The 23734-nt window shown below is 29.8% G+C and overlaps 4 protein-coding genes across 13 annotated transcripts; 3 read left to right on the top strand and 1 right to left on the bottom strand.

Moving 5' to 3' along the window:
- Positions 1–198: 198 nt before the first annotated feature.
- Positions 199–2183, bottom strand: Parp16 (Poly(ADP-ribose) polymerase 16). Of its 2 annotated transcripts, XM_075731912.1 has the most exons (5): positions 1498–2183; positions 1275–1442; positions 833–1208; positions 633–759; positions 199–511 (listed from the first exon to the last, which is right to left on the bottom strand). In XM_075731912.1, the coding sequence occupies exons 1-5, from the start codon at positions 1792–1794 to the stop codon at positions 400–402; spliced, it is 1080 nt and encodes a 359-aa protein (XP_075588027.1). In that variant the 5' UTR covers positions 1795–2183; the 3' UTR covers positions 199–399. The 2 variants fall into 2 exon arrangements, with proteins under 2 accessions (XP_075588027.1, XP_046913100.2); XM_047057144.2 differs by lacking the exon at positions 199–511 and having other exon boundaries at positions 629–759.
- A 42-nt stretch (positions 2184–2225) lies between these two features.
- LOC124494009 (delta4-sphingolipid-FADS-like protein ifc) lies at positions 2226–7241 on the top strand. Of its 4 annotated transcripts, XM_075731908.1 has the most exons (5): positions 2226–2451; positions 2511–2865; positions 3072–3759; positions 3883–4103; positions 5417–7241. In XM_075731908.1, the coding sequence occupies exons 2-5, from the start codon at positions 2820–2822 to the stop codon at positions 7126–7128; spliced, it is 2667 nt and encodes an 888-aa protein (XP_075588023.1). In that variant the 5' UTR covers positions 2226–2451; positions 2511–2819; the 3' UTR covers positions 7129–7241. The 4 variants fall into 4 exon arrangements, with proteins under 4 accessions (XP_075588023.1, XP_075588025.1, XP_075588024.1 ...); XM_075731910.1 differs by lacking the exons at positions 2226–2451; positions 2511–2865; positions 3072–3759; positions 3883–4103 and adding exons at positions 4141–4552; positions 4979–5159 and having other exon boundaries at positions 5225–7241; XM_075731909.1 differs by lacking the exons at positions 2226–2451; positions 2511–2865; positions 3072–3759; positions 3883–4103 and adding exons at positions 4141–4591; positions 4979–5159 and having other exon boundaries at positions 5225–7241.
- A 234-nt stretch (positions 7242–7475) lies between these two features.
- Positions 7476–9753, top strand: LOC124494007 (ATP-binding cassette sub-family F member 1). Its single transcript, XM_075731911.1, has 2 exons — positions 7476–7841; positions 7977–9753. The coding sequence occupies exon 2, from the start codon at positions 7978–7980 to the stop codon at positions 9652–9654; it is 1677 nt and encodes a 558-aa protein (XP_075588026.1). The 5' UTR covers positions 7476–7841; position 7977; the 3' UTR covers positions 9655–9753.
- A 965-nt stretch (positions 9754–10718) lies between these two features.
- atos (atos homolog atossa) lies at positions 10719–23692 on the top strand. Of its 6 annotated transcripts, none has more exons than XM_075731901.1 (9): positions 13002–13896; positions 14008–15162; positions 15381–17494; positions 21817–21887; positions 21996–22110; positions 22177–22347; positions 22440–22499; positions 22577–22752; positions 22826–23692. In XM_075731901.1, the coding sequence occupies exons 3-9, from the start codon at positions 15599–15601 to the stop codon at positions 22995–22997; spliced, it is 2661 nt and encodes an 886-aa protein (XP_075588016.1). In that variant the 5' UTR covers positions 13002–13896; positions 14008–15162; positions 15381–15598; the 3' UTR covers positions 22998–23692. The 6 variants fall into 6 exon arrangements, with proteins under 6 accessions (XP_075588017.1, XP_075588018.1, XP_075588016.1 ...); XM_075731900.1 differs by having other exon boundaries at positions 14008–15257; XM_075731898.1 differs by having other exon boundaries at positions 14008–15257; positions 15329–17494.
- The last annotated feature ends 42 nt before the right edge of the window (positions 23693–23734 follow it).

Raw genomic sequence — 23734 nt, 5'->3', positions numbered from 1 at the left:
GATATAACGCTGTATAATTACCCTACATTGCATTACATTGTTACATTGTATATGAAGGGTAAAAATGCATTATGTAAAGATAGCCCCGCTTAGCGCTGTTTCGCTTAACGCTCAGAATTTTTGGAACGTAACCCCCGCGTTAAGCGGGGTATTACTGTATATATGATTTTTCAATTTTAAAATCAAAAAAAAAAAAAATTTTTTTATTGAGTTACATTTTTTAATTTCATAATGAAAAAATTATCAAAAAGAAAAAATAAAAAGAAAAATTCCTATTACACTCATATTCATAGATGGAATATCTAAAATGATATTATCAAATAATCACAGGTAATAAAAATATATTGTCTTTTTTTTTGGGAATTCCATTGCTGGCATAATGGTGAAATCTTCATTGCATCAACATGGATCCGATGATTTGGTAATGAAATATCCGATAAAAGCAAATAAAAACATTATCAATAAAAAAGTCACATTAGATGTAGTGGTCGTTTCGATCGATTCTGGTTTTCTGTTTGTTTGTTTGTTTTTTTTTTTTTTTTTTTTTTTTTGATCAGGTATATGAAATTAAAAAAAAAATTGATAAATTTTTCTTTTTCGAACTTATCATCATAGATATATTGTATGTTTACCCGAATGGTATTGATGAAACATTCAAATGATGAAGATTATTGGTCGATGAATCGGATGAATATAATAATAGATAGGAAATGCGTATCAATTCATCATTGGCAACCACATAATAAGTATCTTTTTTCTCTAAAAAAGAAAAAACGAAAAAAAAATTGAAATTTTTATTTTTTTTTTCAAAATCAATCAAATCTATTATTACTTTTAGCCTCAATATCTGGATGATCGATAATTTCACACATGGCAACACAGCTAAGTTTTTTACCCAAACGTGATCCTTTAAAATTATTCGCTCCAAACGGACTGAATAGAATGGCCACTTCAATTTTTGAGCTAAAATATGTTCCAATACCCAACATACTTCGTTTATTTAGGCTATATATTAATCCATTGTGGAGAATGGAATGAAAATTTTCCATAGGTGAACCATGAAACGCATAGAATGATCCATATTGTGCGGCTAGATCGTTGAATTTACGATTACGTTGACAATCATTCGGATGTGTTATGGCAAACAGATAATTTGGTCGTAATCGATTTCGTTGTTCTTCAAGATTATCTTCAAGAATATCACGTGCCTATTATTGAGGATATTGTGATGAAAAAAAATAAATATTAAATGGTCGATATGATTCAAACCAAACCTTTTGATCAATGTCTTCGATTCTGACTTGTTGTAGATTGAATGATCCTTGCGAAAGAACCCAATGAACTAATTTCACTGTATGACGATCTTGATAGCATTGTGGTTGTTCCGTCTTACGTAGTAGTACACGATTTATTGGGTCGGATATTGTTTCAAAAACTTTCATCTATAAATGTAAGAATCGAATTGTATTGTCACATAAAACAATTCCAATTACTTACTAATTCATTACGACGAATTTCTTGATGGTCATTATCATAATAATCACTGGGATATGGTTTCAACAGTGTTGTCGTTTTTAAACTATACAATGCCGATGCAAACAATGTTAAACGTAAATCATAACAAAGATATTTTTGCGGCCATTCATTTGGTAAAAATTGTTCAAGGAAAAATTTTTTTAAATTTTCAAATTTTTGTTGTTGTTGTTTAGGTTGATGGATAACATTGTCATCATCATCATCGTCATCATCATCATCATCAACATTCGATTGTAGATGATTTTTGTCAACATACATTATTGATTATTTGATCAACATTCAATGTAGAATCATGGATACAAATTCTGTTTTGTTTTTTGTTTCATCAAACGATGATTATCGGTACATATGATAGATTTCACAGAAAAAAAGTGTGGCGAGTACTCTCCAATATTGACTGTTACTTTACAACAATGATGAGTGAGCGCCAATATTGGCGAACATATCTATCATCGAATCATAGATCGAATTCGGACAATTGTCTTGGAACATAGATCTCTGATTGGACAAATTGGACAATTAACTTCGTATGTTGTGTGTAATCAAGATATTGAATATGAATGCATTTCAATAATTTAAATTTTTGAATCTAGTTTAATATATTTCAATGAAATCAATCATCAACATTGGTGAACGACACTATCGATAGACAAATCGATGAATCGATTTAGTTAAATTTTTGGAGAATATACTCTCCAATCCAACTTTCTTTTTTTTCTGTTATATGTGTCTGTGATGCTTTATTTTTATTTTTTAAAGATTTTGCGCTGAAGCCGGCCATTTTTCTTTTTTTTTTTTATCGCTGTTTTTGTTAACAATTTTCTTGTTTTTTTTTTTGGTTGTTGTTTGTGCATCATTTTCTATATCGGTAGTATCTAAATTTTCATCTCAGATTTCACCATTTGATATCATATCGTATGTAGTTGTTGAGTTATTTATTAATTTACATATTTTATATTTCCTCATTTTGATAGGTGTTTATCTAGCATTAAATCGAAAAAAACCTGAAAAACTCACGTTTTTTTTTCGTTGTCGATTACGTGTGCTTTTGATAATATTTACTTTCAATTTTGAAATACTCGAATCGAACAAAAAAAAAAACTTGAAATTATTATCAAGTCTTGAAGAACGATTTCATTCAAAACAAACTAAACGAACAAACGGCAAAAGCCGAAAAATTCGAATTTCATTTTATTTCATTTCAAAAATTTAAACATTCTAATTGAGCAAAGATTATTTTTACAAAAGAAAAAAAAAAGAATCGAAAAAATTTGCATCAAAATATGGGCAGCCAAGTATCACGTTGTGATTATGAATGGTCATATACGGGTATGTTTATACGTTTTTTTTTTTGATCATGAATTATTGTTTGATTATTATTAATTCTCAATATATTTGTTTATTCTTTCTATAATGATTGATCGATTAAAAAAAATGATCCAACTAATAATGGAATAATCGAAACTGTCCTTTCGATTGATTGATTGAATGATTCGTTCGAAAAAAAAATGATCCAACTATATAATAATATATAGATGAACCACATGCAACACGAAGAAAATTAATATTGAAAAAATATCCACAAATCAAAAAATTAATGACAATCGATAGCCGTTTTAAATGGATTGTTATAGCTATTGTAATCATACAGTTAATCACCGTATATTTATTGAGTCATTTTCATTCATTATGGCTATTTATTCTGTTTGGATATTGTTTTACTGGTGTATTGAATCATACATTAACATTGGCCATTCATGAGATATCACATAATCAAGCATTCGGACCGAATCGGCCATTATATAATAAATTGTTCGGTATATTTGCTAATCTACCGATCGGTTTTCCAATGAGTGTTACGTTCAAAAAATATCACCTTGAACATCATCGTTATCAAGGTGATGATGTCATCGATACCGATATTCCATCACGTTTTGAAGCAAAAATATTTACTACAACTGTACGGAAATTTATTTGGGTATTGTTACAACCATTTTTCTATGGATTTCGGCCATTTTTTGTCTATCCAAAACCACCAAACATTTTTGAATTGTTAAACCTAATCATACAGCTGTTGTTTGATATTGTGATTGCTCAAACACTTGGTTTTCGTATGGTTTTATATATGGTTTTTTCATCATTGATTGCAATGGGTTTACATCCAGTTGCTGGTCATTTCATCTCCGAACATTATATAATGTTCGATACAAACAAAAAAGATTTGATTGAAAAGGCTAAAAAACTTGAACAATTGAAAAATGGTGATGAAATTACCGTCGATGATGAATTATCTAAATGTGAATTTATCAATGGTGTTTATGCTCATAATGGATTAATGCTCATACCTGAAACTTGCTCATATTATGGACCATTAAATTGGATTACATTTAATGTTGGCTATCATGTTGAACATCATGATTTTCCATCCATACCAGGTATATTATTACCTCAAGTACGAAAAATTGCACCGGAATATTATGATTCATTACATTCACATCATTCATGGACTAATGTTATTTATCGTTACATAATTGATCCAAATATTGGACCATATTCACGAGTGAAACGTCCACATCAACCAAAGAACAATAAACCAAATGAAGATTAATCAATCCAAATCGACAGAAACACAATGAATGAATTCAGGCAGCCAAAAAGAAAAAAAATGAAACAAAACAAAACAGCTACATTAATAATGATGACTTGCAGCAAATTGTGAATCTCATAAATCAGCTATTAAAAAAAAAAAACTATATATCCATATATATGTGTGATCTTTTAAACATTAATGATAAATTGAAACAAAACCAAAATATAAGATTATATTAACCGTTATTATGTTATTTTATTTTATTATTATCACTATATCCTGATTTATTTGAAAGAAGAAAATATTATTATTCTATAGATCAGGACTACTCGGCAACCATTCGGCAGCTAAAAGCCATATCATTACATTGGCACTGGTCGAAAAAGTTGGAATACTTACTAAAGGTTGCCGCCGACCACTGTTCTAGTTAATCTCAATTTTATTATTTACTTGATAATTCAAATTGTATGTTGGATTTTTTTTTTTAATAATTTCATCAATCACTAAAGTGAACTAATGATAATTCTATCGATCAATTTTGATTACTTAAATTGTATTTGAATATATTTTAATAATAATAATAATTGTGACTACAACCTTTCAATTTTATCAATTTGAAATAAAAAAAAAATTGAATTTTGAAAAAAATATATTGAAAATTGACCATTATCGATAGTATCGCCGATTTTTTTTATATATAGTCGTTCATTTCGAATCACATGTGCCACGTGATATAAATATTGTTCTACCTTTTTTTTGTTGTATCGGCTTTTAAACATTTCTAATTTTAATCATCAATTCTAACTAATTTCGTTGTTTGTTTTAATTTTTTTTTCATTCCATAATAAAAAGATGCCGAAAAAAAAGAAAACTAATCGATTCGAAGATTCGGATGATGAAGTGCCATCAATTATAACCGATGATGATTTGAAGAATGCAAATGATCAAATAGTGACTACTGTGGGTAAAAAAACGAGCCAACAAAAGAAAAATAAAGATAAAAAAGTTGGTAAATCCTCACAAGACGATAAAGGTAAGTTTTTTACCAATTAAATTAATTGCTTGAAATTCTGAAATTGTTATTGCAATTGAAATTAGGTGAAACCAAATCAGAGACGAAGAAATCATCAAAACCAGTCGTCAATGATGATGATAATGATGACGATGAAAATGTTGATGATGATGAACAAGAAAATAACGAAGGTGATAATGATAAATCAGTTGATGAAGTAACGAATAAAATGGCCAAATTAACACACAAAGAAAAACGAAAACTTAAATTACAGAAAGCACGTGAAGCAGAAGAACAACTATTAGAAGAATGTATGACTTTGGATAAGAATTTTACCATTTCCACATCTGGTGCATCATTAGTGGATAATGCATTGAAAGTGGAAGAATTTTCAATGAGTGCTGCTGGTAAAGAATTATTGGTGAATGCATCATTATCGATTACATTGGGCCGTCGATATGGTCTTGTAGGACCGAATGGCCATGGTAAAACAACATTATTACGTCATATTGCCGATAAACGTGCTTTACGTTTGCCACCAGAATTGGATATTTTACTCTGCGAACAAGAAGTGATGGCCGATGAAACACCTGCCGTACAGGTTGTATTAAAAAGTGATAAAAAACGTGAAGAATTGATGGAAGAATTGGAAAAACTATCCAAAACGGATAGCCTAAAAAATTCTGAACGTATGACAGAAATTTATGATGAACTACAAGCTATAGGTGCTGATAGTGCTGAATCACGTGCACGTCGAATTCTTGCAGGTCTTGGTTTCGTAACGGCCGAAATGCAAGATAGACCGACAAAAAATTTTAGCGGTGGCTGGCGTATGCGTGTATCATTGGCACGAGCATTATTTATTGAACCATCCATACTATTGCTAGATGAACCGACTAATCATCTGGATTTGAATGCTGTCATATGGTTGGATAATTATCTGCAGGAATGGAAAAAAACATTGATTATCGTATCGCATGATCAATCATTTTTGGATAACGTCTGTACTGATATCATACATTTGGATCGACAAAAATTATTCTATTATCGTGGAAATTATACACAATTCAAAAAAATGTATGAACAAAAGAAACGAGAATTTAATAAAGAATTGGGCAAACAGGAAAAACAATTGAAACAGCTAAAACAATCTGGTAAATCAAGTAAAGCGGCAGAAAAACAGATAAAAGAACATCAGGCACGAAAATCAGGTGAACATCAAGTGGGCAATCTTCTTAAACGACAAAAAGATTACATGGTACGATTTACATTTGTTGATCCACCTTCGTTAAGTCCACCAATTCTTGGTTTACATGATGTTGATTTTGGTTATGAACGTGGAAAATTGATATTTAAAAATTTAAATTTTGGTATCGATATGTCTTCACGTATTGCCATTGTTGGTCCAAATGGTGTCGGTAAATCAACATTTCTAAAATTACTTGCAGCTGAAGTTGAACCTGTTAGTGGTGAATTGAGAAAAAATCATCGTGCACGTATTGCTAAATTTGATCAACATTCTGGTGAACATTTACCAGCATCGGAAACACCAACCGAATATCTGATGCGTGTATTCAATCTAACATATCAGGATGCACGTAAACAACTTGGATCATTTGGTCTTGTATCACATGCACATACAATACCGAATGGACAGCTTAGTGGTGGACAAAAATCACGTGTTGCATTAGCCGAAATGGCATTACGTGGCCCACATATATTGATACTTGATGAACCGACCAATAATCTTGATCTAGAATCGATTGATGCACTGGCTAAAGCCATTAATGAATTTCAAGGCGGCGTTATCGTTGTCACTCATGATGAACGATTAATCCGTGAAACTGATTGTCAACTTTGGGTGATTGAAGATCATTCTATTGCTGAAATTGATGGCGATTTTGATGATTATCGTGGAGAAATTCTACAGGCTTTAGGTGAAAAAGTCAACAATCCATCGGTTTCAGCACAGATGGCTGGTGCTATATGATATGATATATGAAATTATTATTGTTGTTAATTATTTACTTTTTTTAATTTAAATTATTGCTTTTTCCTGAATCAATTTTTGATTAAAAAAAATAATAAAATCCTTTTTCATTAGATATTGAAACGTCAGATGGCGTGAGAGTATGAGTAGTATGGCTCATGATTTAAATTTTTGTTTTGCATGTATGTGAAAGAATCATTTCACAAATACCAATCAATCGATTATGATGATTGAATACATTGGCTAAAAATGACGATGATGATGATGATAATCCAAAATTTTATCGTTGTTGTTGATAATTTATTTTTTTTCGGGGTAGTAATTTTATTCATTCCATCGCGACCAACTTGTGTTTCATTTCCCATCTTCGGTTATAAAGGCTTAACAATGACAACGGAACATTTTTTATCGATTTATTTATGGAATCATTGTGGCCGTCTTTAATTCAAAAAATCAATTCCCTATGAGAAAATTTTCATCATTTGGAATGAACTTTGATTATGACGATCTGGTTGGCCATGTTCCATCCAAAAGGCTATTTATATCAACGACAATCTTCAATATTCAGAATGAACTTGGAAAAAAACAAGAATTAGAAAAGATTCATCATCATACATTTCAACTTTCCTTTTTTCGTGGTAACAGTAAACTGCATATTTGGAAGGTTTTTAGCACTCAATCTTGCAGTTTACCCTGCTTACTTTTTTCTCTGTGTATGTAGTGTGTGTTTATTCGAGTCAGTGGTTTTGGCACATGTTTTGTAAAAAGTTTTTTGTGATATAAGACACTTTTTTGAAATAAACAAAAGTTCTTTTTTTCAAATTTGTTTTTTTTTCGATTCACTACAGTATGACATTGGATAAGAATTTTATCATTTCCACATCTGGTGCATCATTAGTGGATAATGCATTGAAAGTGTACGAATTTTCAATGAGTGCTGCTGGTAAAGAATTATTGGTGAATGCATCATTATCGATTACATTGGGCCGTCGATATGGTCTTGTAGGACCGAATGGCCATGGTAAAACAACATTATTACGTCATATTGCCGATAAACATGCTTTACGTTTGCCACCAGAATTGGATATTTTACTCTGCGAACAAGAAGTGATGGCCGATGAAACACCTGCCGTACAGGTTGTATTAAAAAGTGATAAAAAACGTGAAGCATTAATGGAAGAATTAGAAAAACTATCAAAAACGGATAGCCTAAAAAATTATGAACGTATGACAGAAATATACGATGAACTACAAGCTATAGGTGCTGATAGTGCTGAATCACGTGCACGTCGAATTCTTGCAGGTCTTGGTTTCGTAACGGCCGAAATGCAAGATAGACCGACAAAAAATTTTAGCGGTGGTTGGCGTATGCGTGTATCATTGGCACGAGCATTATTTATTGAACCATCCATACTATTGCTAGATGAACCGACTAATCATCTGGATTTAAATGCTGTCATATGGTTGGATAATTATTTGCAGGAATGGAAAAAAACATTGATTATCGTGTCGCATGATCAATCTTTTTTGGATAACGTCTGTACGGATATCATACATTTGGATCGACAAAAATTATTCTATTATCGTGGAAATTATACACAATTCAAAAAAATGTATGAACAAAAGAAACGAGAATTTAATAAAGAACTGGGCAAACAGGAAAAACAATTGAAACAGCTAAAACAATCTGGTAAATCAAGTAAAGCAGCAGAAAAACAGATAAAAGAACATCAGGCACGAAAATCAGGTGAACATCAAGTGGGCAATCTTCTTAAACGACAAAAAGATTACATGGTACGATTTACATTTGTTGATCCACCTTCGTTAAGTCCACCAATTCTTGGTTTACATGATGTTGATTTTGGTTATGAACGCGGAAAATTGATATTTAAAAATCTAAATTTTGGTATCGATATGTCTTCACGTATTGCCATTGTTGGTCCAAATGGTGTCGGTAAATCAACTTTTCTAAAATTACTTGCAGCTGAAGTTGAACCTGTTAGTGGTGAATTGAGAAAAAATCACCGGGCACGTATTGCTAAATTTGATCAACATTCTGGTGAACATTTACCAGCATCGGAAACACCAACCGAATATCTGATGCGTGTATTCAATCTAACATATCAGGATGCACGTAAACAACTTGGATCATTTGGTCTTGTATCACATGCACATGCAATACCGAATGGACAGCTTAGTGGTGGACAAAAATCACGTGTTGCATTAGCCGAAATGGCATTACGTGGCCCACATATATTGATACTTGATGAACCGACCAATAATCTTGATCTAGAATCTATTGATGCACTGGCTAAAGCCATTAACGAATTTCAAGGCGGCGTAATCGTTGTCACCCATGATGAACGATTGATCCGTGAAACTGATTGTCAACTTTGGGTGATTGAAGATCATTCTATTGCTGAAATTGATGGCGATTTTGATGATTATCGTGAAGAAATTCTACAGGCTTTAGGTGAAAAAGTCAACAATCCATCGGTTTCAGCCCAAATGGCTGGAGCTATATGAAATTATTATTGTTGTTAATTATATTCTTTTTTTAAATTTATTGTTTTTTTCTGAATTAATTTTTGAATAAAAAAAATTATAAAATCCTTTTTCATTAGATATTGAAACGTCAGATGGCGTGAGAGTATGATGTATATGGTTCATAATTTAAATTCTTGTTTTGCATACATTTATGTTTGCCCAAGCCAAATAATTTCACAAATACCAATCAATCGCGATTATGATGATTGAATACATTGGTTAAAAATGACGATAATGATGATGATGATGATGATAATCCAAAATTTTATCGTTGTTGTTGATAATACATTTTTTTCGGGGTAAACAAATAAATAATAATGATGATGATGATTATGGAGCAACATTAACGAAAAAAACAGGTTAATTGGATTCAATTAAAACAATATATCGAAAGTGAATGTGTGTGTGTGTTTGTGATGAATGAACGAACAAAATTTACGCCTCGATCACTTTTTTTTTACATCGTTGATCAATGTTTATTATGAAGTGATTATTATTCGTTATTTGCGAATAACAAACAAACAAAAAAACAATTTATTTTGTATTGAGCAAGACCGAAATCAACTATATTTGTTCTATTCGTCTTTTGTTATATATATATCATGTTATTATTATTCGAATTCATTGAACTAAACTATTTTCTTTTTGTAATCATAATCATAATCAATCAATCAATCAATGGATGGACGATATTGGGAGAAAAAAAATTCAAATCATAACTAATAGAATTTTCGTTGGTAATATCGATTAAATCGATACAAAAAGAGTGTGTAGTAATCAATTTTGTTGTCCTTCACTTTACTTTCATGTGTGTGTGTGTGTGTGTGTCTCTCTTCCTATTCGATTCGAAATAATTTTTTTTCTGTGTACTTTTTTTTCAAATCACAATTAATAACAAAAAAAAAATAATGACGATGATGATGATTCTGACAATGACAAATAAATTTTCACCAGTATTTCATCATTTTTTTCCCCAGTTGCTATTCATTTGCATTTGAGTAATTTTTATTTTTTTTATTTTTTGACCAATTGCGTATAATGTCGTCATCGTTTTAGAATGAATGAAAACAAGAGCCAATTTCAGATTCGATAAAAAGGTAGGTTTTCTAATAATAATTTTCCACATTATTAAAATGTTTAGAATTTTTTGCATGTTTCGAATAGAACGAAGCGAAAGAAAGAGAGAGAGAGAAGTGAAAACAAATTAAATTATAGTGGTTTTTGTTGTTTTTGTTGTTTTAAATTAGTTTGTTTCCAATTCCTAATTTATTTATTTTCACGATTCATTTATATTTATATTCAATTTAATTTCTATATATGTGGTCTATGTTTGATTGTTATCATCATCATCATCATTTTTTGTTTTTTGGATCATTTTCATGTGTTCATTTAATTTCCAATGCAAGTAATGTATTCCGAAACATTTCATTCAATTACATGTGTGTTTTTGTGTTCCAAGTTCGTTGTCCTATGTCATCATTATCATCATCATTACTGATGTTGATGGTACCAGAGATTGATTTTGTGATTAGTTGGATTTCATTTACTGTAGACCGTAGTACAAGAGGGTATCATAATGATGATGATGATTTGGTTATTGTTGTTGTTACAAATCTATTTTCCATATGTTTATTTCTTGATCAATGTATGTGAATGATGCAATCAATGAGATCATTGGACTCAATGAAGATTATATGATGTAATTTCAATGCCCTAAGCTTTTTCTAGACTAAATTCCTTTTCAGTGATTTTTTTTATGTAAAGCTAAAACATGACACTATTGACACTGATATAATCATCATCATCATCACTGACATGTCATAGTGGTAGTGGTTCATCATTTATTGAAGTTGTACCACATTTGATTGAGTTTAAACCAAAAGATCTTGGACATTTGAGGTCATTTGAAATTAAATTTGTAAGTGTAAACTTGGAAACCTTTCCTTTCACTCAATGGACCATTCTTGATTGAGTTTTTTTTTCTTCCAACCCTCTTTTTTTGACAACCAAATATTTTTTTTTTGTTCAATGTTAGGAATTTGTTTTTTCATTTCATTTCTTTGAATCTTGTTTTACCTGGTCGCTACCAAGCTACAATTATAATATTGACTTTATGTTTAAAAAAAGTGAGAGAGAGAAGGTAAAATCCAGTTTTTTCCAGCTTTTCTTTTTTCTCTCTCTCACACACACATTTATTCTTTTCTATTTTTTTTTTACAATGACAAACGATGATGATGATGATGATGACGACCAACAGAACAATGTCGATTGCTATTTAAATAGCGAATTGTGATGTTGATGTTGTTGTTGATGATGATGATGATGATGATGATCGAATAGTGGTGAATCACGAACAACAACGAAAAAAAATAAAACATGCATGCACATTGAATTTCATGCGTCGTCTGTTTCGTTGTTCGTTGTTGCTAAGGGTCTGAAAATCTATCTGAAAATAATAAAAGAGGAAATAGCTATATCTCCTTATATTATAATGACCTTTAACCAATAAGTCATTCTGACTGATATACATGGTATATATAGTAGTCATATAGCCTCTGATATATATGATATGATGATTTAATGACCTCGTGCCCTTTTATTTATTTTTTTTTTATATTTTTATTTTCAAATATACCACCACCACTTTTTCATTAAATGAGATTCTAGATGAAATTTTTTTTTTTTTGATTTTATTTAGATCCATATATAAATATAAATCTATAATGTGTGTTCTGTTTCAAGCATTAAAAGGACATGATGATGATGATGAAAAAAAAACCCAAACCTATACGCATTTAAACAGCTGAGCGATCATAATTTCTTCTGCATTTGATAAAACATGCCTGCAATGCACAATGCTTCATATATATTGAATGAATGGAAAAAAAATATCGTCTGCATTTGCTACATGCATTGTGGATGATAGAATAGAATCCAAATTCATTTTTTTTTTTTTTTTTTTTTTTGATTGAAATACAATGAATGATTAGATGAATGACGTCATGCAGCTGTTTTTTTTCTGGTCAACTATATATATTGGTTTACTATGCTGCTACTACTACACACACCCAAGGATACTGTTTTTTTTTTTTAAATGTGAATGTGAATTCATCATTATTATTATATTGTCAGAATGGCAATTTGTTTGTTTCCAACAAATGTTTGAAGAATGGTAGTGGTGGTTTTGGAGATTTAAACACATGATGACATGCGTATTTGTGTATGTGTGTGTGTGTGAAAGTTTTTTTCAGGATCAGGATTTTTTTCTTTTCATTCAATTATATTATCATTTTTTCCTTCTTTCACTCTGTTTCTTTCTGCTGATTGTTGTTGTTGTTGTTGTTATATTTTTATTATTAAAAGTGGTGGTAGTGTTCTGTTTTGTATTGATATTGTGTGTATACTGGTGTATAATGCCATGTTATAATGAAGGAAATCATTTGCAAATACAGTATAGCTAAGAGAAACGAAAAAAAAAAATATCGTCAGTCAAAGTATAAAATGTGTATGTTGTTGTTGTTGTTGTTGTTGTATAGTGCATAGCAAAGTGAAATAAAAAAAAGAGAAAAAAGTTTATTCCATATACAGTGAATAGAGAGAGAGAGAGAAAAGGTCCAGGAAAGAGAAGATCATCATTATCATCATCATCATCAACATGAGAGTATAGAGTATAAGCCAAAACCCCAAAAAAAAAAGAAAATTCAATTGAACCCAAACACCATCATCTTCATCATCATCATCATCATAATAATAAGTAGAAGTAGAAATATTTTGGAACAATTTGTCCATTTTTCTTCAAAAAGAAAACATCAAATCAAATGTTTTAAACATCATATATTATGTGTTATTATTGAGTGAATGTTGCAGGTGAATCAGGCAAACTTAGAAAGAGAAAAACAGATTTTCTTTCTTTTTCTTTTTCTTTTTTTTGATTGAAATATTTTGAGAAGAGAGAACGAAATCTTGTTTTCAAAAAAAACGTCGTCGTCGTTTCGTATTTTCCACACATTTTGGCCATCATCAACATCATCATCATCAACGACATTAACAACAGCGTATATTTCTCGTCGTTTTTTTTTTTGTTTGTTTATCCTTTGAGTTTTTTTTTGTTGTTGTTGTTGTCTTTCATGTGATTTTTATTTAATATTTGGGTCCATCCATTTAAAATCAACATATATAAGACATATATATTGTTTTACAACAACATTCTGAAGAATTACGGTAAGTTACGAATTCGATTTAGATTTATTTATTTCATTTCATAAACCGTTTTATCTCTCTGTTCATTTTTTTTCTGATCCATTGTTTTGTATTTTTTTTTGTCGTTTTTAGATTTGATAAAATCATACTGTACGAGATTTTTGTTTTTATTCGAAAAAACACAAATATTTTTTTTTTTTTTTTTTTTGCTTTCGTTGATTTATTTGATATTGTAATCAAAGATAAAAGTCTAACTTGCTCTATCTGAAATTTTGAAGATATAATATATATAGAGTGAAATAAACGAAACGAAAACAAAACAAAAAAAAACCAAATCAAAATATGCGAAATATTTTTATGGAAAAAAATTATCTTTTTAATCACCGAAATAATAATAACAGTTATCATTATAACAACGAATTTTATAATAATAATAACCAACAGAAACAACAATTTCATCGACCAGAATTGAACAACGACGACGATAACGAATACGATTCGAATACAAAGATCAACAACAAAAAAACCACAGCAACGATCAAATTAATATCATTATTATTATTATCAGATGATAAAATCATACAACCAATAATAATAAAGGATAGAACTAGAAAAATAATAATAACGTATAACCATAATTCGCTTGTTTCTGTTGTTATTGGTAACATAATAATCAAACAACAGGACAATTCTAAACGTCATTATCATCATCATCATCATCATCGTAGTCGTTGTCGTCTGTTTGGTGATGATCAACAAGAACAAAATGATATTACGCTAATAACTAAATGGTTGATCAATATATTTGATCAACATTCGAATCATCATTATCATCAAGATGACCATGATGATCAATTTGGCCATAAATTGATGGAATTTTATTCGTACGAATCATCACTCGATGTATCTATGGCCAAACATCAATATCCATCTTCATCATCATCATCATCATGGTCATCAACATCGACAAATAAAGATACAATGAAAATGAAAGGATAGTCAATGATGATGATCAATATTGTTCCATCATTGAGTTGATGATGATGGTGATTGAATTGAATTTCTGTGATGTATAAGTGTGTGTGTGTGTGTGTGAATTGAATTTTGACCTTTGATTTTGAAAATTGGCGATTTAGGGTTCATCAAAAGTGAAAAATTTCAACATCTATTTTTTTACGCACATGCATATGTGGAACATTATGTGACTGATTGATCATCATTATGACGATGGCTTGATGATTGACTACTTTTGTTGTTGTTCATAACGTTAGTTATCTTTGTTTCCGTGTACGTGTTTGTTTGTTTGTTTGTGTGTGTATCTTCCCATTTTAGTAGTCAGCCAAAATTATGTCCAAATGTGTGGTGTGGTGTAGTGTGTGTATGTAAGTTGTATGATAACAATGCATGATGATTCACGTTGGTAATTTTTTAAAAATCTATCCTGGAACAAAAGACGAAGAAAAATTTTTTTTTTTTTTTTTGGTTTTATTTCTTTTTCTTCTTAGTAGACAGCCCATCGTTTTATAGTTTTTTGTCAAACGAAAAAAAACAACATTTTTTGCTGTTTGGTGTTGAATCATCATCCAGAAATATCTTATTAACAACGCCACACGCACATGATAACACACAAACCACATATATATATAAATAAAGCAATATATAAAAGAGTGATACTTAAGAAAAAGAAAAAAAGAGAATAACCAAAAAAAAAAAAAAAAAAAAGATGCATCAACACGGAAAAGATGTTACAGCTACAACTACAGCCAATAATTTAGCTGGTCTTAATATTGGCGATGTTTTTCATGGTGGTGCTGGTGGTGGTGATGTTGGTGTTATTGGATGGCGAGGTCAAAATAATTCTCCATCCTCATCATCGTCGTCAACAACAATAAGATCAAATATCATTGGTGATGATGATGATGATGATGACGATGATGTAACAATGATGAATGAAATGTCTACAACAAATATGGCTCAATTATCATCACCAGCCACCTCTTCAACATCATCAGTAACCAGTAAAATTAATGAAGATTCGACATCTATACGAAATCAATCAATGATAATTGGTCATCAAGCAACATTAACAACGATGACCACTAGCAGCAGCAATAATGATAATAATAATAATCGTTATAATTCAAATACATTTCCATTGATATCAAGATCATCGATTAAAAGGCCATTAAGTTTGACACAGGATATACGTTCATGTCAACATCAACAGCAACAGCAACAATTTTATCATTCATGTATTCATAATACACGAACTGATAAATTTCGTTGTGGTTGTAATCAAAGTTCAAATGGTGCTGGTGGTGGTGGTCATAGTGGTTTTCGTTCTCGTTCAAAAACAATACATTCATGTAATTCTTATTATTCAACCTATCAGAATCAACATCATCACCATAATAATAATCCTTATAATAATATTCATTATCACCATCAAAATAATCTACTACGATACCAGGATTTATATCATCAACAAATCAACAATAGTTGTACTAGTGGTGATGGTTTTAATCCACGTGGAACAATGCGTAATCTAATTGTTGAATATCGTACAAAGACGCGTAAAGTTGATCCATTATCTTCATCAACAACAATATCATCATCATCTATGACACCATCATCATCAATTAATGATGATAATGGTACTTCTACAATGGATGGTAGTAGTAGTAGCTGTAATGGTAATGGTGATCCCAATACGGAAGTAAAAAATACAACCGTATCATCAACGGCATCGATATCTGCGTCAAAAGTAGAAAAAATTTTCGAAGATGATGAAGAAATGGAAACAATTATAGAACAACAACGTGATTGTGGAAAGAATCTTGATGATGATGGCTTAAATATTGGTAGCGATACGAATAATAAAAATAAAAATAATAACGATAATGATGATGATGATGATGATGTTGATTCCTTATTATTATCATCATCAATAAAACCCTTCGATGGTATATTACCGGATCCAACAAATCCATTGTATAACAAATTCAATTCTTCATCATCAACAACAACGACATCGACTACATCATCATCTTCGATGTATAGACGAATTTATCATTACAATCATCATCATCATGACCATAGCCAACATTATCATCATCATCATCATCATAATCGCTATCCTTATGATGATCATCGTTGGCTAAAACGTGGTGTTGGTAGTACAATATCAGATTATTCGGTAAAAAAATGGTCAACAACAACCACAACATCAATATCTCCATTGACATCAATAACGTCATCACTATCTTTGACGAATATTGAACCTGTATTGACGACATCATCATCATCATCGATGACGTCAGCAATAGCAACGACATCTACAATAAATGGTAAATCTGAAACCCGTACATCGAATGGATCATCTCCAATTATCAATGATGATGATGATGATGATTTGAAAAACAATAATGCAAAGCAAAATACGGAATCAATTCTATCATCGAATGATATAGCTATTACTGCTGCTGCTGCTGCTGGTCCATCAATACATACGCATACTATACCGACCGTAGCTGAAAAGGAACAATTTCAACGATCTCTGGATAGCGCAACTACATTAGTCTTTCATCGTCGAAGCGGTCTTCCTCTTAATTCTAGTCCTGTAAGTAGTTGTTTAAAGATTATTATTATTAATATTTTAACAATATTTATTTTGTTTGTATTGCAACTTTCACAGCCAATTTAGTTAAATTATTTGTTGAATTTGACCTACATTTATTATATTTATTTGTTTCTTTTGATCACAAAATGGAACATATAGGAAGAAGTTGGATAGAGATTGAATTGAAAGAAAGAGAAAGAAAAACCTATTAATGATATGCATGCATGCAGGCATGTTTAAATTATTTTTTTTTTTAATACTTTCCAAAGGATGATGATGATCATCATCATTATCTATTAAATGTACATGTAATATATGTGTGCCCTATAGGTATTATAAAAAAAAATTGTAAATCCATAAGTAAAAAACATGATGATGAGGATCAATTTTAATAATGACATAATTTTCAACGGATTAAACTTGTTTTTAGTTTGAAAAAGTATTGATTTACTGTTTCCATTTTATTATATAATTGCATGATATATCATGAAAATAATATCCTAAAATATCTATCATCATTATTGACCACTATTGGTCGTATTGTTTTGTATGATAAAAATTATCATCATCATCTCAATTCATGATTGTGGAACAATTTTCTTTGAATTGTTAGTGATAGTAAGTTCTTTTCTCATCATAGATAATGATTATTATATTATTATCATTTAAGTTGGTTTAGGTTTCTTCTCGTTGTTTTGTGTTTTAGACTTGAAGAGAATATATACAAAATGATGATGATGATGATGAGAAGAGGGATACAAAAAAAAATGACGTATAACCAAATGGACATTAATTAGGATGAAATCATTCATTCGTACGATGATGATGGGTTTGGTTATATGTTGTTGTTGTTTAATTTTGTTGCTTGTCATTAAATTAGCTTTTTTAAAAAAATGAATAGTAGATTTTTTTGCTGTTGTTGTTGTTGTCGCTGTTGTTCCGGTTTAGTAATTCAATGATAATGTATAGGATCCTACCTGCTGGAACTCATATAAAAAATTGATTGAGCAATTGCATTTCAAATGGAAAATTGCTTTCGTAATTTATATATGAAATGGTTTGTTTCATGTCAATTGAAAATTTATATTGCCATTATCATTGGCAATGCAATTGCAAGTGAGACTGACCACCATTTCATCAAGGTTTTCACAACACACACACACGCACAAATCATCTAGGTTCCAATAAGTTTTCAGGCAAATTATCAGACAATTTCTCAATTTTTTCCTTGTTATGATTTCGTTTTTTTTTGCATTTTGATTTTACTCTTTTTTAAATATTATAGGTTTTTTCACATTTTCTCTGCTTGATAATAATAATAATAATAATAATAATGACGATGATCTTGATCATTTGCCAATATTTTTTTGTTTCCCCATTATTTGCATGGTTATCTGAATCGTTTTTTTTTCGCATTGATGTGAATTCTTATGATCTTTTCCGGTTTTGTTTTGGCCAATATTTCCCGGTTACATGGTTTAAATAGGAAGAAAGAGAGAGAGAGAAAGTCTGTTTTTTTTTTTTTTTTTTGGTTTGTTTCACATTACAAACATATTTATTGACAGTTTTTTTTTCTCGTTTCATTTTTCATGATTACTATCAATATATAATCATTGGTGCTTAATTTATTCATTTTTTTTTGTATATGCTCCATTTCCATCCTATTTAAATTTTGTTTTTTTTTGCCATTTTCACATAACAATGGAAATCCATAAAGACAATATGTGAATGGATGGAAAACATTTGATCCATGTCTATATATGATGATTTTTCTCTGTTGTCATTTTTTTCTCTCGTTCGTTCGTTCGATTGTTTGTTTGATTAATCTGAATTTTTTTTCGACTCATTATCCAAATAACTTGATTGAGTTGCATTAATAATAGTTTTCTATTGGAATTTTTATTTGATGAAAAACAATGGAAAAAAAAATTTTCAATTTTTCCAGAAAAATAAACATAAAACTTGTGAATGATGGTTGTAATCTCCGTGTTTTTTTTCAGAGTTTTGACCGAAAAAAATGGGGAAAGGAAAATTATCCTTGCAAAAAAAAATGAGCACTTTTTAATGATCATTTGGATCATTTTCTACACAAGTGACAATTTACTATTGCATAGTGAGAGAAATGTAGAAAGAAAAATTTATTCAAAATGAAATTTTATACATTCATCTCATCTCATCTTGTCAATGTAAAAGATGACATTATAGCGAGAAAAAAATATGAAGATTTTCAATTCAATGTGAAAATGATATTTGATGAAAGAATCGTTGTTGCACTAAAGTTGATTATATTTTTTCCTCATACATAATACATTTGTATGTATATCTAAATTTTTACTTGATGTTCGAATGAAGGATTTTTTTCGGTTTTACAGATTTTATATTTATCATTCAAAAATAAAACACGATATATTAATCATCAATAGTGACACGCACATACAATATACGTATGTATATAGCAACAAATATATATCTAAATAGGTTTGGTATGACCTAATTGCATTGAACTATATTTTTTTTTCTCTGTTTATGTCCTTCTTATTCTTTTGAGAATCAGTGATGATGATGATGATGATAGCCTATTGCTTCGAATCCAATGAGACCAAGATCTTGAAATTTATTTCAAGGAGAAATAAGAGAAAGAGAGAGATGGAGAAATCAATGATGCCTAGAAGCTTCTTGAAACTTTTTTTTCTGAATATTTTTTTTTGTTTTTTTTCATTTGTTTGTTTTGTTTTTATTAAGCAAGACAAAAACTATAATAAACATCCAATTATTTGGACTTGAGATTGTGAATTGATTGGATTTAAAAAAAAAACTTTGTGTGAAGAGAATGAACGAAAAAAAAATTATTTGAACAATTATTTAAGGACGTTTGATCAATTTGTTATCCTGAAAATGGCATCTCTCTATCTCTTTTACTGTTACATTTATGAGAATGACCAAAACAAAACAAATGATCAATTTTACTGTAGGCATTTGTGTTGTTTATTTTCCATTCGATCAATCGATTCGATTCGATTTTGATTTCAAATTTTTTTTTTTTTTTTTGACACATGAACATATGGTTCTAACTTATCGTATCAGATTGCAAACCTAAAAAAAGGCGACAAGATTCATTATCTTTTTTCCTTCTTCTCTCACTTTATATATCATTTTTTTTTGTTCTTTATTTTTCATTTGATTTTTAGCTACTTTGACAACTACGACATATGTATCCTTGGATTTTCTCTTTTTTTTTTTTATTTCGCACATTCACTCATACTGTTTTTTTTTTCACCATCCATTTCATATAGTAGTAGTACGTATATTTGGCTATGTATGTTTGGTGTAAATATATTGAAAACAATATCTCATTTTTCAAACAACAACAACAATAACAATAATAATAATGATGATGAACGCCTTGGCCGCGAATAGAATATGTGTGTGTGTGTGTGTGTATGAATATTAAAAGAAACAAATGAATAGTGTATTGTTGTTAGTGAAAGAATAACGAAACCAATGTTATTATTAATGGAGTAAAATGGGAGCCATGCCATTCACATTTATATGTATGTTTCATGGACAAAATGTTTAGTACAATACAATCATAAATGATGATGATGATTGTGGATGATTTTTCTATTATTTTACGAAAGAAAAAATAAATGTGTTAAAAAAGGTTTACTATACAAAAGATTTAAATGTGACTTGTGAGTGTTTGTTTGGATAGTCGTTCCAAGGTTCCAAGGTTTTGATTTTTTTTTTGTTGAAGTAAGTGTGCTTTCACGTGTGTGTGTGTATGTGTGGGCAATTTATTTATTTGATTTTTTTTTATATGAAATCATCAAATTTAATGTGGTGAATAATAATAATAATAATTTAAAATTGTCGATTGTCTGTGTGTGTGTGATATGATAATCGCATAGTTATTTTCTGAGCAGGAAATCATAAAGGAGAAAAAAAATAACCCTGACATGATAGTGTATGTGTGGATATAAAAAGTACTTAAATTTTTTATATTTTTTTTTTTGGATATTTTGATTATTGATTCAGACTTTTTATAAATGAAATTTATATAATTATGAAAAATAATCATTAAGGATTTTTAATCGATTTGCTATGTTTAAAATATCATTAATGATGATGGATAAAATTGACAGGTGTGTGTGTGTGTGTGTGATATAACCAATGATGAGATATGATAATGATTATAACTAAGATAAAATCATGTTGAATATAAATCATTTAATATAGGTATCCATTCATGCATCATTAACTTTTTGTGTACCAATTCTTTTTTTTCCTAATTTGTTTTGTTTTGTTTTGTTACCTTAATTCAGGCTCCAATTCGTAAATCTGGAACTTGTTTCGATTTTGACAGTTCTCTTACATCTGTGAATGCAATTAAAAAGTAAGCAATTTTTTCGTTTGTTTGTTTGTTAAAATACAAGGACAAATTGATTTAAATTATTTGGATTTTTATTTGTTTTTTTTGTTTGTTTTTTGTTTTTCACCACAGGGCTCTTTTCCATAAAGATCCAGACGGAAAAGATGATTATCATCATCCGAATCTTCGTTCCAAACTAAGTCTTTCAGCCCCTACCACTACTAGTGGTTTACTTGGAAATTTTGAGGTTTGTCTTTATTCTAAATTTTTATTCATTCATTGATAAATAATTGATTATTTTTTTCTTATTTAGGAATCGGTATTAAATGGTCGTCTTGATCCGGCTAGCATTGTACATGGATTTACAGCCGAAATCGGTGCAAGCGGTGGCTTTTGTCCATCACATAAGACTTTTCCTGTGACCGTATTTTTCTATACTCTACAAGATACAGATAAAGGAGAGAAAATGTCTTCACCATATTTGGTATGTGAAATTTTTTTAATCATTATTTTATCCTCATTGTTTTTGTTTTCCTAAAATCTTACAACCATTGTCTGTCACAACAATAACATTAGGGCCATATCAATCTTGGTGAAAAAGGATATCATATACCTCGACAAGGAACTGTACAGGTGGTAAGTTTTCTTTGACATTATAATTTTTGTGTAATGATAATAAAAAAACATTTTTCTCCATATAACTCGTGCATTAGACTCTGTTCAATCCAAATAGAACTGTGGTAAAAATGTTTGTCGTACGTTATGATCTTTCTGATATGCCACCGAATTGTCGTACATTTTTACGACAACGTACATTATTCATGCCAAGTGATGCTAATGAACATCATCCGGATAGTCGTAAATGGTTACGTTACCTCATCCATCTCAGGTATAATGAGTTTGAGTTTTCGTTGATTGACTGTTCGAAAATTGATCCATTTTGTTTGTTTTTTTTCCTGAAGGTTTCAAAGCTCTAAATCTGGTCGTATACGTTTACATACGGACATACGGATATTAGTATTCCGGAAACATGATCTAGATGTAGCTACAATGAATGGTGGTGCCCCATATGAATTACGATCATTTGTTCAGATGCCTTCCAATCCAAAGTATTCGAAAAATATTAAAACCTAGCAATCATTCAATCAATCGATGGTTCAATGATCATCGCATTCATTCATTGGAATTAATGTCATTTTATGGAGAAAAAAAACCAAACACATTCTAGTTTTGAATTACATATATGGGGCAATTTTTTCTCTTTTTATTTCTTCCAAAATTTTGTTAAGAAACAAAAATATGTGGTACAAATATAAATACTAATGTAAACATACACACACACACACACACACATACGATACCTATAAGAATTGATGATCATCTTTCTCTGTCTTTATCTTATTTTCATTCATTCTTTCTTATTTTCCTCATGTGTCTCAACTAATGAAAACTGTCGATATTTAAAACAAAACAAAAAAATTTTGCCGATTGATCAGTCCAGAATAATAAACAAAAAACAAATTGTATCGAAAAGGAAGCCCGGCCATTATTGTTATTAGAAAGCAATCCGTGTTTGGAATCGAATCAAATCAATCACTCGATTGAACACAGTCAATCTTTAGTGGATTGTAACTTTTTTTCAAACTTTTGTTGAAATTATTATTTTCAGATACAAAAAAGCAAAAACAACATAATATTATATGATAAATAAATTATAATAATGATGAATAAACAAAAAAAAAAATTTAATTTGACAAATTTACTTCCGATTAATCGATTTTTTTTCTGTTAACTTTGATAAATCAAAATAAACTTTTATTATCAACACATTAGTCAACCCAATTATTAATTATGATGATATGATAATATCT

This window comes from Dermatophagoides farinae, chromosome 6 (assembly GCF_024713945.1).
Source record: "Dermatophagoides farinae isolate YC_2012a chromosome 6, ASM2471394v1, whole genome shotgun sequence".
NCBI classification, from domain to species: Eukaryota; Metazoa; Arthropoda; class Arachnida; order Sarcoptiformes; family Pyroglyphidae; genus Dermatophagoides; species Dermatophagoides farinae.
Note: the sequence above shows the minus strand (reverse complement) of the source record. Positions and strands in the feature narration are given on the sequence as shown.